General features: G+C 37.1%; 1 protein-coding gene across 1 annotated transcript in view; it reads left to right on the top strand.

Annotated features, from left to right (window-relative positions):
• The window catches only part of Rad17 (RAD17 checkpoint clamp loader component), a 35,935-nt gene extending 22,386 nt beyond the window's left edge, over window positions 1-13,549 (top strand). The window contains exons 14-17 of the mRNA XM_020162649.2: window positions 289-438; window positions 1,639-1,759; window positions 10,297-10,354; window positions 12,800-13,549. Of these exons, the coding sequence (XP_020018238.1) occupies window positions 289-438; window positions 1,639-1,759; window positions 10,297-10,354; window positions 12,800-13,046 (576 nt within the window). The 3' untranslated portion in view covers window positions 13,047-13,549. The remainder of the gene's footprint in view (window positions 1-288; window positions 439-1,638; window positions 1,760-10,296; window positions 10,355-12,799) is intronic.
• Window positions 13,550-13,568: the final 19 nt, after the last annotated feature.

Raw genomic sequence — 13,568 nt, 5'->3', positions numbered from 1 at the left:
GATTTAGTAATATATTGTCCATATTTATTTCTCCATTTGCCTCAAAAATGTAAAGTTTTTTTCCCCTACTGCCATCCAAGACCTACTTAGTTTACCCATTGTGTTTACTTGCTGTCTCATTTGAATTTGTTTTAAATAATTTTGTAGCAGTATTATTAAGCTTTAGTGATGCTGAAAAATGTGAATACAGAGTAACTAAATGTGTTCAGTCTTTTTTTGTGTGTCTGTAGTACCAATATACTGTTTTACAAATCTCTTACTTATTTCACATCTTGTCTCATTTGTTAGATACGTTCATTACTCAGGGAATATAGTACTTCTGTAGCTACAAGAGGTTTGATACATTCCAACAAAGCCCGAGGATTTGCTCATTGCCAAGGAGGAGGATCAAGTTTTCGACCCCTGCACAAACCTCAGTGGCTTCTAATACATAAAAAGGTAAGAAAAAGAATTATGAATTTTGAGTTTGAGTCAGGTGCACTTTAAATCGTATACTTGGAACTTTATTGCATATGAATTATATCTCAATAAAGCTGGCTTTTTTTTTTTAAGTTAAAAAAAGAAAATGTTTCATTCTTAGTAAAATAGTTGCTAAGCCCCACAGTTTCTTAGAATTAAGGTACAGCATAGAGACTGGGCATAAAGGTGCCAGCCTATAGACCTAGCACTTGGAAGGCTAAGGCAGGAGTTTTAAGAACCTGGGATATACAGGGAGCCTGATCTCAAACAAGCATAAAATAAATCCTAGGGTACAGATTTCACTCAGGAAAGATAAGTTAAAGATTTGTTGTACTATATGGTGGCTATACTGATTAATGACCATATAGTTAACCATTTCTTTTTTTTGGTCGTGCATTTATTTATTTAGTTGTTTTTGTGGGGAGTAGCACTGGGATTTGAACTCAGGACCTCACACTTGCTGGGCAGGTGCTCTGCCTCTAGAGCCATGCACCAGCCCATAGCCATGCATTTTGTTTTTTTTTTTTTTTTCTTTTATTATATATGTGCATACAAGGCTTGGGTCATTTCTCCCCCCTGCCCCCACCCCCTCCCTTACCACCCACTCTGCCCCCTCCCTCTCCCCCCCACCCCCTCAGTACCCAGCAGAAACTATTTTGCCCTTATTTCTAATTTTGTTGTAGAGGGAGTATAAGCTATAATAGGAAGGAACAAGGGTAGCCATGCATTTTGTAAGGATGGAGACACATTGAGAAGTTTGTCAATAGAAACCTGTTCTGAGAACTGCATTGTTAGGCAGTTTCACCATGGTGTAAACAGCTTTGTGTGTTCTTACACAAGCCTCAGTTGTATGGGTCAGTCATTTAATGTGACCTCTTTATAACAATCATGAGATGTGGTAAACATAAGTTGTGTGAGGCTGCTGCTAATTCACATGATATTGTTAGATAATGCTGGGAAAATTACAAACGACTAACATAAACTCTTAAAAGTATATTTGTGCCCTTGAGGAAGTGGAGGGCAGCTGGGCTGCATAGCCAGACCTTGTCTCAAAAAGAAAAAGAGTGTATTTATGGTATATAAGCCCACACACTTTGTGGTATAAAAAACTGTGTCTTGGAATACATAACCACCTTTTAAATTTTATTTTCTTGTCACTTTTTTATCTTTGCTATACAGTATCGGGAAAATTGCCTGGCAGCAAAAGCACTTTTTTCTGATTTCTGCCTACCAGCTTTATGTCTCCAAACTCAGCTATTACCTTACCTTGCTCTGCTGACCATTCCTATGCGAAGTCAAGGTAATCATGGCTTTTCCTTTAGTGTTTCATTTCAATTTTTTTTTTTTTTTGGGACTGGGGTTTGAACTCAGGGCCTTCACCTTGAGCCACTCCACCAGTCCTGTTGTTGTGAAGGGTTTTTCAAGTCAGGGTCTTGCAGAATTATTTGCCCAGGCTGGCTTCAAACCACAATCCTCCTGATCTCTTCCTCCTGAATAGCCAGGATTATAGGCGTGAGCCGGCGCGTAGCTCATTTCAGTCTTTTTGTAAGTCATCTTATTGTTATGTATTCCTGAGTTAAGTTTTTTTCCCTTTATTTTTTGATCCAGAATTAATATGTTTTTTGTTTAAATAAACAAACAAATCGAAGGTATCTCCTCCTTCACCCACAGGTAGGTGATCAGCATTTTCCCCAACTTTCTTTTGTGATATAGAAATAGATGGAATGAGACAAGCTTTAATTTTCTTCTGTCACTTATGTGGGTAGTCTTTCATATTTTATAAGTTAATATCAAAGCAGTAATGCTGAAGTATATTTAAATCTAACTCCTTCTTTTCTGTAGTGATGAATATTTTGGCTGATTTCAGTATTACAAATGGTACCCATTATAGCATATTCACATTGAATTTCCAAGTCATGAGATTAAAATAATGCCACAATAGCTCATTGCCGGCTCACAGTTGTAATCCTAGCTACTTGGGAAGCTAAAATTGGTGGAGATAATGGTTTGAGGCTAGCCTGGGCAAATTGTTCACCAAACTTCATCTCAAAATAACCACAGCAAAATCAATGGGAGGTGTGGCTCAAGTGGTAGATTGCCTGCTTTGCAAGTATGGAAGCCATGAGTTCTAATCCTAGTCCCACCAAAATAAATAAATGATGCCACAAACAACATGAGTATACCTGTGGCAGTGCGCACTTGGACAAGTTATATTTCTTCTGAGATTTGACTTTATGGACTTTCCCAGTTTTTCCGTACTTGTCTCTTTTTTGATGTATAAAAGACACATTTTGTTAGTGATCACATCTGTGGTGCTAATCTTCAAAGTAGGACAGAATTTGTGTTGTATTAAAAATATTGGGCTGATGGAGTGGTTCAAGTGGTAAGAGTGCCTGCCTAGCAAGTGTTAGGCCATGAGTTCAACCCTCAGTACCACCAAAAAAGAAATAAAAAATAAAAATATTAATAATCTGCCACATAATTCACCAAACTTCTCAGAAATTTTTAGATTGTGTTTACCTTCTATGTGATGAGAAGACTTAACACAATAAGCATCTTGTAGCTTTTGAGATTATTGCATTTTTTTACTGGAGTTTGAACTTTGGGCTTTGTGCTTGCTAGATAAGCACTTTACCACTTGAGCCCTCTCTCCACCACTTTTGCTTTAGTTATTTTTCAAATAGAGTCTTGAACTTTTTGCCCAGAACAGGTTTGAACATACATAATCCTCCTACTTATTCCTCCTATGTAGCTGAGATTATGGGAATGTACCACCACTCATGGCTTGTTTGTTGATGTGGGGTCTTGCTTTTTCCCCAGCTTGGCTTCAAAACAAAATTCTCCCAGTCTCTGCTTCCTGAGTAGCTGGAATTATAATCATGACCACCACATCTGACTGATACTTAATATTTTTAAATTATCTGTATTCGTAGGCAAAAGTGGGATAACTTTTTGGATAGTAGACATTTAATCTGTATGTCAGAGCCAGACATTTCCTTATCCTTCCCAATTTCTTTTAAGATTACACTAATTTGTTAACTTTTTTTTGAAGTAATTTCAAACTTAAAGATTCAAGAACAGTACAAAAGACTTCTTGTAGCCAGGCCAGTGGCTCACTATAATCCTAGCTACTTGGGAGGCAGAGATCAGGAGGATTGAGGTTCAAAAACAGCCTAGGCAAATAGTTTGAGAGACCCTATCTTGAAAATATCCAACACAAAAAAGGGCTAGTGGTAGAACACCTGCCTAGCAAGTGTGAGGCCTTGAGTTCAAACCCCAGTACTGCAAAAAAAAAAAAAAAACTTGCGTACTGGTCAGGATTTCTCTGTTAATTTTTTTTTTTTTTTGGGTGATACTGTGGTTTTGAACTCAGGGCTTTGTGCTTGCAAAGCAGATGTTTTACCACTTGAGCCACACCTCCAATCCATTTTGCTTTGGTTAGTTTGGAGACAGAGTCTCACAAACTGTTTGCCTGGGCTGTTCTCAAACCTCGATACTCCCAATCTCATCCTCCTCTAATTAGCTAGTGTTATAGGTGTGAGTCATTGGTGCCTAGCTCTCTTAAATTTTTATAATATTTGCCTTATGTACACTCTGTCTCTTCCTCTAAATGCATAAGCCCACACATATACATATTTTTTCCAAGATTGTGTTTGAGTAGATTGCATTTATGTCCCATTATTCTCATGTACTTCCTAGAGACAAGAACATTCTCCTATATACCACAGTATGCAAATTTAAATCATCTAGTTGTCTATCAATCCCTTCCAAATTCTGCCAGTTTAGTCCTGACAATTCCTTTTGTAAAATAACAACTTGTTTTTGTTTTTGGGGTTTTTTTTGGTGGTATTGGGGTTTGAACTCAGGACCTACACCTTGAGCCATTGCACCAGCCCTTTTTTATGATGGATTTTTTTCGAGACAGGATCTCATAAACTGTTTTCCGTGGCTTACTGCAAACCTCGATCCTCCGCCCGATCTCTGCCTCCTGAGTAACTAGGATTACAGGCGTGAGCCACCAGCGTCCATTATTTATTTTTATCCCCTTTCTTGTCCAGTAATCCAGTACAAGATTACATGATGTTCGGGGCATTGTGACACTTACCTATAATTCTACCACTCAGGTAATTCCTTACTGCTGAGGCAGAAGGATTACGAGTTCTGAGCCAGCCTATGCCTACATAGTGAGATTCTGTCTCAAAAAAAATGAAGATCACACAGTGTACGTTTAGTTGCCATAGCTCTTAATCTCTAGATCTGGAACAGTTTATTTATTTATTAATGACATTTTAGAAGCATATCAATTTGATGACTTCTCTTGATTGGATTTAGGATATGTGTTTTTGTCAGGAGTACTGTAAAAGTTATGCTGTCTTGTTATCCTATCATATAAGGAATATGATGTCTGTTTATACTATTACTAGTAAAGCTAACTTTTACACTTGGTAAGATTATGTTATCTTTGGGGTTTTCCAGTGACATGTAAATAAGTGTTTTGTGGGGAGATAACCTTGAGATTATGTAAAGATCCTATTTCTAATTAAAATTTCACCCAGTATGGGCTGATTTACTCTGTAATCCGAGCTATTTGGAGGCTGAGATTGAGAGGATCGCAGTTTGAGGCCAGTCTGGGTGGGGAAAAAGTACCTAACACAAAAGAAGATCTAGTGGATTAAATCAAGTGGTGGGGCACCTGACTAGCAAGTAGGAGACCCTGAGTTCAAACCCTGGTGCATGAAATGAAATAACAAAATAAAAATTCCACCCATCGGTTGTAGCATCCACTGACAATTTTCTGAGTCTGCTATGACTGGCAAATGGTTGTTTTTTTTCTGTTTTCTCATTTTTGTAACCCAGGCTGCCCTTTAACTTGTCATTCTCCTGCCTCAGTATCCAACTGCTGGGATTATGGCCACACACCATCTCACCTGTTTTGATTTTTTTTTTTAATAAGCCATCATCTCCTCTACGTTTTTGTTGGTGAGTTGTAGTACAAGTTTTGACTTCTCTCCCACTTATTTGTTTATTTGGTTAGTATTTATTAATATATCTTTAGATTTTTATTTCTTTTAATTTTAATTCCTTGCTATCATTATTTATTTTGATATCAAGTTGTCCATATTTGACTTGGGGGGTACCTCTTTAAGCTAGCTGTGTTTATTTTGATATGTCCCCATTAATCTTTGGACACTTTCTTAACCTTCTGAAAGGATGTATTCGAGGACCATTTTGTATTTTCCTTGTTCCAGTCAGGAATTTTGGGACAGTCTAGAGCCTTTCAGCAGGACTGGTGTTTAGAAAAACAGGACCTGGGCCCTATATATACCACATTTCTATTAGAGTGGCACTATTCTAGGCTTTTTCCGTGGAAAAAAAGCTAGGAAATCTGTGTGTTTATAAAATGGGAGTTCTATCAAGAACAGTCAGTTGCAGGCTAACACCTCAGAGTTCATGCTAACCTTTTTCTTTCCATGGGCATACCTCACCTTTTGAAGAATGAAAATCCGTATTTCCCATTTTTACATACCCATAGCCCATTTCCTTTAGTCCTTGCCAGAATACATCAATTTGATGTGGCCACAGGAGCTGCCTTGCACATGCCTACTTCTTCGAGAGTCAATTGATTAGCACACTTGGCCCAGGAACATCAGCATCACCTGAGCCTTGTGAGGAATTCAGAGTCAGATCCCACCTACTAACTCAGTCACAAAACATGATCACAGAATTCTCACATGTGAGAAGTTTAAGGTGTTTGAGCAGTAGTGGTTTATGTTACTTATATCAGATTCATCTGGAGAGTCATGTTATCCACTAGGTAAAAAAGTGGAACTCTAAAATCACAGCTCTAAGCTTTCCATATCAAAGAGCTGTTTCTTAAAAACCCCAATTGTATAGTAGATTTTGAAAAATGTATCCTTAAAGCCATCATACTGTTAGATTTGTAAATATTGTGAGAGTTTATAAAATTTAGTCAAAAGTGAGATGTTTGGAGCCAAGTGAAATGGCACACAGCTATAATCCCAGTACATGGGAGGTGGAGGCAGTTGAATCAAGAGCTGGAAGTTACCCTTGGACTTCTCTTTTCCTCACTTCTTTCACATTTATTTACTATGCCATTTTTAGCCATTGTTTCTTTTTATTCTTTTTTGGTCTTTTTTTTTGGTGTTGGGGAAAGCCAGAGTTTCTTTTTATATTTTTTTTCCTCTCTGTCCTTTCCTACTCCTTCATTAGGGTATATTGTTATACTTAAAGATGTCCCACTTTTCCCAAGAATTTATTCATTTTTCTTCATTCTGTTTTCTGTTTTTTGATTGCTTAATCTCCAGGAATCCATGTCAAAGTTGCTGGTTCATTCTTTTTTTTATTAGTATTCACATATATTAATTGTACACAGTTTATTTGTGACATTTACATATGTGCTTACAATGTATCTTAATTAGATTCACCCCCTCCATCTTTCTCCCTCATCATCCTCCCTGTCGGTTCTTTCTTTTGCTAGGTCAGATCTACTGTTGAGCCTCCCTAGTGGGTGTTTCACTTTGGTTATTGTATGTTTCAAGACCAGTATTTCCATTTGGTTCTTTTTATATGTCACTTAATTGATAATCTCTTTTTGATGAGCCATTGTCATTATAAACTTTTACTTCTTTAAGCATGGCTTCCTTTTTTTCTTTGAACTTATGGAGTCTTTTTCTTTTTCTTGGTGGTTCTAGGGTTTGAACTCAGGGCCTCGAGCTTGCTTGGCAGGTGCTCTTGCACTTAAACCACTCTCCCAGCCCTTTTTTTTTTTTTTTTTTTTTTTTTCAGGTAGGGTCTTGCTTTTGTCCAGCTCAGCATTGGACCACAGTCCTCTTATTTATGTTTCCCTCATAATTGGGATTATATGCTTGCCCTAAACCTCAATCCTCCCCATTTGGCCTTCCGACTAGCTAGGATTTGAAGGTTTTTTTCTATTTAATTTTTGTCTGGGACTTCTCTGAGCCAATTTCTTTTGCCTTCCTTTTCCTTCATTTTCCTGTTTCTTTGCATGTCTCACAATTTTTTTGTTGAAAATTGGACATCTTAGGGAATATTTTGTAACTACTGATTTTCCTTCTCATTTCTGGAGCTTGTCTTTTTTGTTTGCTTTTTAGTAATGGGAATTGAGCCCACAGCCTTGGCATGCTACCCCAGAGCTAAATCCCCAGTCCCTGGGGCTTGTTTTTGCTGTCATGTACTTATTCAGTGATGTGACTAAGCTGTTTTATTGAACCCTGTCTGCCCCTGCATTGTGAAGCCTTTGCTACTACATAGAGAGCTCTGTTTGGGTATGCCCACAGTCACCTTTGGTTGGCAGTGGGTTTAGCAGAACATTTTTGACTGTCTTTCTTCCATCTTTCTGAATAGTTATGCATCTCATTTGGCAACACATCCACCTGTTTGGCTTCACTAATTACTGGCTGATTGCTCTATTGTTTTCAACAGTGTGGGGGGCATAAAAATTTGTCCACTGTCTGATCCAGTCATGATTGGGCACATTTTAGGCCTTAAGGCTAGTCTCAAAGGTTTATTCTGATTCCAGGAGTCTTCTCAGTTGTCTCTTTCCCTGGTTCTTTCCAAAGAATTAGGTAGCTGTGCTTAGCATGGTGGTACATATTTGTAAGCCCAGCACTCAGGAGGCAGAAGCAGGAAGGTGGAGAGTTCGAGGCTAGCCCGAGGTACATATCGAGATCCTGTCTCAAAACAAGAGGCTTGAACTTCACACAGTGTTTCAAATAAAATCACTGGGAAGGAGCTCTGTGCACTTGGCTGCACCCACCTGAAAAGAAGTTTTCATCAACCTTCATCTTTGAAACGGAAGGGAGAAGATAGTAGTTCAAATGTCATACTCTTCTTGTTAGATTTTCTTAAATAAATATTTCCTTATTTGCTGTTTGTTCTTAGGATAATTTCCAGAGACTTCAAATTGTTTTTGTTTTGTTTTAAAATGTTCACCGTTGATGGCTGGTGGAGTAGCTCAGGTGGTAAGAGCACCTGCCTAGCAAGCGTGAGACCCTGAATTCAAACCTCAGTGCTGCAAATAAATAAATAAATAAATACAGAAAAGTTTTCACCCTTGTTGCTTATCTCACTGGGGAACACAAGAACTCATTCAGTCATTCTGGAAGTCTACTATGCCATTCTTTATCAGTCATAACAAAGTACACATAACATGAAATCCATCATCGTAGCAGTTTTTAAATATACAGTTTAGTAGTATTAAGTTTGTTTACCTTGTTCTGCAACCAATCTCCAGCACATTTTTATCTTGGAAACTTAAAGCCATTAAACTTCACCCCATTTTCCTTTACCCCTAGTTTCTGGCAGCCATCATTCTACTTTATAACCCCATGAATTTGACTACTCTTGATACTTCACATAAGTGGAATCATACACTACTTGGCCTTTTGTGACTGGCTTATTTCACTTAGTATGACATCAAGGCTCATCCATGTTGTATCATGTATCAAACTTCCCTTCTTTCTTAAGACTGAATACTATTCCATTGTATGTATATGATCACATTTTGGTTACTCGTTCATCTGTGATGGACACTAGGGTTGCTTGTACTTTTTGACTGTAGTTGGAATATCCCAAATCTGAGAATCTGAAATAATCCAAAACTGAAATTTACAGAGCACCAACATGACTCAACAAGTGGACAGTTCCACACCTGACCTCATGTGATAACAGTATAAAATGCACTAAATATATCATATAAAAGGAACTTCATGCTATATGTATAAGGTACATATGAAACAAGTTAATTTTTCATATACGCTTGGATTCTATCCCCAAAATGATTCAATATGTGCATGGAAACATTTCAAAATCCAAAGTGTGGGACACTTTTGATCCCAAGCATTTTGAATAAGAAATATTCATACTGTATCCTGAATAATGCTGAACATGGTATACAAATGAACATGAGATAACATACCTGTTTTAAGACCTTCCTTTTGATTCTTTTATACCCATAGTGAAATTGACAAATCCTAATGATTCCAATTTTAATTTTCAAAGACCTACTATAGCATTTTGGTAGCCATCCTGTGAAGTGGTATCATGTGCTTATTCATATGTTTCTTTTGGAGAATTGTCTATTTAAAACTTTTTTTGGTTCAACGTGAACTTGGGGGACATTATGTTAAATAATCCTTGGTGCAGAAAAACAAGTAATGCATGATCTCACTTATATGAGGAATATAAAAGAGTCACATTTAGAAACAGTAAAATTTTGGTTACTAGAAGCTGAGGTGTGAGAACTGGGAATATGTTAGTCAAAAGACATAGAATTTTAGAAGGAATAAGTTCAAGAAATCTGTTGTATATCATGGTGACTGCAGTGAATAATATATTGTATATTTGATAATGCTAAGAGTAGAGTCTAAGTTTTCTATCAAAAAAGTATGTGAGATAATACATATGTTAAATAGCTCGATTTAGTTGGGCACCAGTAGCTTACACCTGTAATCCTAGCTACTTGGGAGACAGATCAGGAGGATCACAGTTCAAGGCCAGCCAGGGTAAATAGTTCATGAAAAGCCCATTTCCAAAATAACCAGGGCAAAATGTACTGGAGGTATGGCTCAAGCAGTAGAGTGCCTGCTTTGTAAGCACAAAACTCTAAGTTCAAACCTCAGTCCACAAAAAAAAAAAAACCTTGATTTAGCCATTCCACAATGTCTGTGCGTGTGTGTGTGTGTGTGTGTGTGTAAATGTCCTGTTGTACACCATAAATATATACAGTTGTTATTTTTCAGTTGAAAAAATAAAAGACTGTCATTAAAAAGAAAACTTTTTAAAATATGCTTTCAGCTCAGATTTCTTTTATCCAAGATATTGGAAGACTTCCTCTGAAACACCACTTTGGAAGGTAAGCTGATCATCTTAACTTCTAAAGAGCTTTAAGAATGTCCACTGAATGCACTCAGCCTACAGTCAGAAAATGTGACCTGTAAAATGCAAAATGCATATACTGTACCCAGTGATTAAAAACTATATAAAACATTGTAGATCCTTCATCTTATTAAATAAAACAGCATATATTCACCCTCTGCCAGTGGAATATATCAGACCAAACTGAATCATGAATCAAAAAGGCAAAAGAATCTTTAAAAGCCTCTCTAACTCAACAAATCTTGTGACTCAGAAACCTTTTCAGCTTTGTTGCCTATAGATATTCTCAGCCTGTGCTTGAAGACCTGCCATGGCCAGGAACTGCCTCCAAAGTAGCCGTTTCCTCTACATTTCCTTATCGTAGAAAATTCAGACAAGCAAAACAATAGAGATACCAGTGTATTGTTCCTTTTATTAGAAAATAGCTCCTGGGGTACTATCAATGACTTATACAAAGCCTATGTATATATGTCTGACTTTGCTTATTTATAGGATCAAATTAAGTACTCAGCCATCTTAAAAAGTTCTGAAAGGGGTTTGCTTACTGGTCACAAGGACAAAAGTAAGTGGTAGAAGTGGCACCTATTATTCCTGCTAGCTTTTCTCCTAGAAATTCTTGCTGTCCATACTTTTTTCCTCCTCTACCCTCATAGATTTTGTAAGGCTTTTGTAGCTTCTTTTGAATAAGGTCTTAGCTATGTGGAGCCATTTGCCTATTACAAAGAGACAATGGTAGATCCTAAAGATCATCCCACTGGGATGTGAGTAGACCTTTTATAAATTGCCCTTCCCCTTACATCCCTCTAAATCAAAGAGGGACCGCCTCTCTTTGCCCAAGATTATGTCATTAAAATAAAAGGAGGATAAGAGCTCGGTATGTGGTGCTTACCTGTAATTCCATCACTCCTGTAGCTGCAGCATTCAGGAGACTAAAGCAGGAGGATTGAGAGCTCAAGGCCAACCTTTGAGATCCTGTCTCAAAAAAAAAAAACCTCCCCTGGAGGTGGCTAGGGATGTAGCTCAGTGGAAGACCACTTGCTTAGCATGCTCAAGGCTCTGGGTTCCAAGCCCAGCACCACAAGAAAAAAATAAGACAAACACGCATGTATACATACTATACATAAATTGAAGCTAAATATCATCTGTTGTCTGAATGGGAATCTTTATGCAATTACTGGTTCACCTACTTGATCTGATTTGGAAGGTAGGATTTGTTAGTGTTTTGTATTATAATAACTAGTACTGTTACATTAATTTATGTTAACCATATTTAACATTAGCTACGATTCATATTGATGATAGTGTTAAATATCAGTATTTAACTTAATATTTAATAGCTGCAGTTCAAACCCCAGACCCACCATTTAAAAAAAGTCATAATTTCAATATACTTTAATAGCTGCATAATTTCCTGTAATTGAATTTATACCTAATTTTTTGTGCATTTCGCGTCTTCTCAACTTCTATCATTATAGCCTGGCAAATAAACCATCCTGCACATCAAATATTACTTAGGATGAACTAGAAACAGTGCAGGGGACAGATAAAGGAGAAAGATGGAAGGGGTGAATCTAATTAAGATGTACTGGAGGAGGGGGGAGAAGAGGGGTGGGAGAAGGGGGAAGTGACCCAAACAATGTAGACACATGTAAGTAAATGTAAAAATGATAAATAACAATAAAAATACTTTTTTCCTTTTTTTTAATTGTTTGTACATTTATTCAAATGTTTATACATTATTTGGGCCATCTCTCCCCCAAAATACTTTTTTTCTAATGCAAAAAAAAAAAAAAAAAAGAGGTAAGCTCTTATGTAAATGTCACAACATATATTCCCTGTGCAACTATAAAATGCTAATAATTAAAAAGGACAAAAAGATGAAAGTGCTGCATCAATAAGTATATTCCTTTTTGAGGGCTTTTCTTCGTATTGCCAGATTGCTTGCAAGAATACTTTGCCAATTTTATACCCACTTACACTGTATCAGTATGTTTTTTCTTCTAACCCTTGCCACCAACTGGATTTTTATCACTTAAAAGTTCACCAGTTTAGAAGATAACAATAGGAGTTTATTTTACTTCCTATTTTCAAAGTTACAAATTTGATTGAACAATTTGTTCAGGAACATTTGTATTTCTTTTGTAAGTTCTCTGTTTTTGTGCCCATTTTTCTGTTACATTTTTTTTTCTTTCTCCTAAGAACTTTTTACTGAAGACATTAATTAACCCTTTTTTGTATTGCAGAGTTGTAAGAATTTACTCACAGTTGGTCCTCACCTTGTTTATTTACATATAGTTTAAAAGGACTAGCTCAGTGAAGGCAAATGAAGACTAGAGGAGGTAGCTTCATAATCACCACATTCATGGTACAATTTAAAGGAATACCACCTTTTTTATTAATGTCTGCCCTGTGGATCCCACAGATTGAAAATGGAAGCGCTGACTGACAGGGAGCATGGAGTGATGGACCCTGACAGCGGAGATGAAGCCAGGCCTGCAGAGGAGACTCACAGGGAAGCGGCTCCTGCTGAGCCTGAAGCCTGGTCTCTTCCTTTGAGTCAGAATAGTGGGAGTGACCTGCCTGCCAGCCAGCCTCAGCCCCTGTCCTCAAAAGTGGACATGGAAGAAGAAGACATGATAATAGAGGACTATGACAGTGATGGCACATAGAAACCCACCTGCCAACCAGATTGCTATTGGACAGATTGATTTTAGTGTTACTTAGGGGTACTTGAACAGAGCTAATATACTTTTCTGGTGAGTGACAGTTTAGTTCTTTATTCTTGTAGTATTTCATCACAAGCAACTATGTCATCTTGAAGTAAATGGAAAATCAAGCCTTCAAGTACTCTGAACATTTTTCTGTAGTATTTATTTAGATTTGCGAATGGTTTAGGGAGAAGAGGAGGTCAGTGTGTATGAAGTATGAATATTATGCCAAATATCAGAAAATGTGAACGAATAATCCAGAATACAAGAATTTTGTGGAATGTTGTAAATATTTATAAAATAGTATAGGATGCAATTATGAGTGTAAATAAAACTTTGTGCCTTATTTTCAGTTTATCGCCAGCTTCTCAGATACCGTTTTATATGTTGTACAGCAGAATATTTTAGATACTTTTTGTAAAGTATTTACATAATTTATGTCAAAATTAAAGTGTTGGCTTTCATCTTGCTTCTCCTATTTTT

Source organism: Castor canadensis, chromosome 6, assembly GCF_047511655.1.
Source record: "Castor canadensis chromosome 6, mCasCan1.hap1v2, whole genome shotgun sequence".
NCBI classification, from domain to species: Eukaryota; Metazoa; Chordata; class Mammalia; order Rodentia; family Castoridae; genus Castor; species Castor canadensis.
This window is presented reverse-complemented; position numbering and strand designations above follow the sequence as displayed.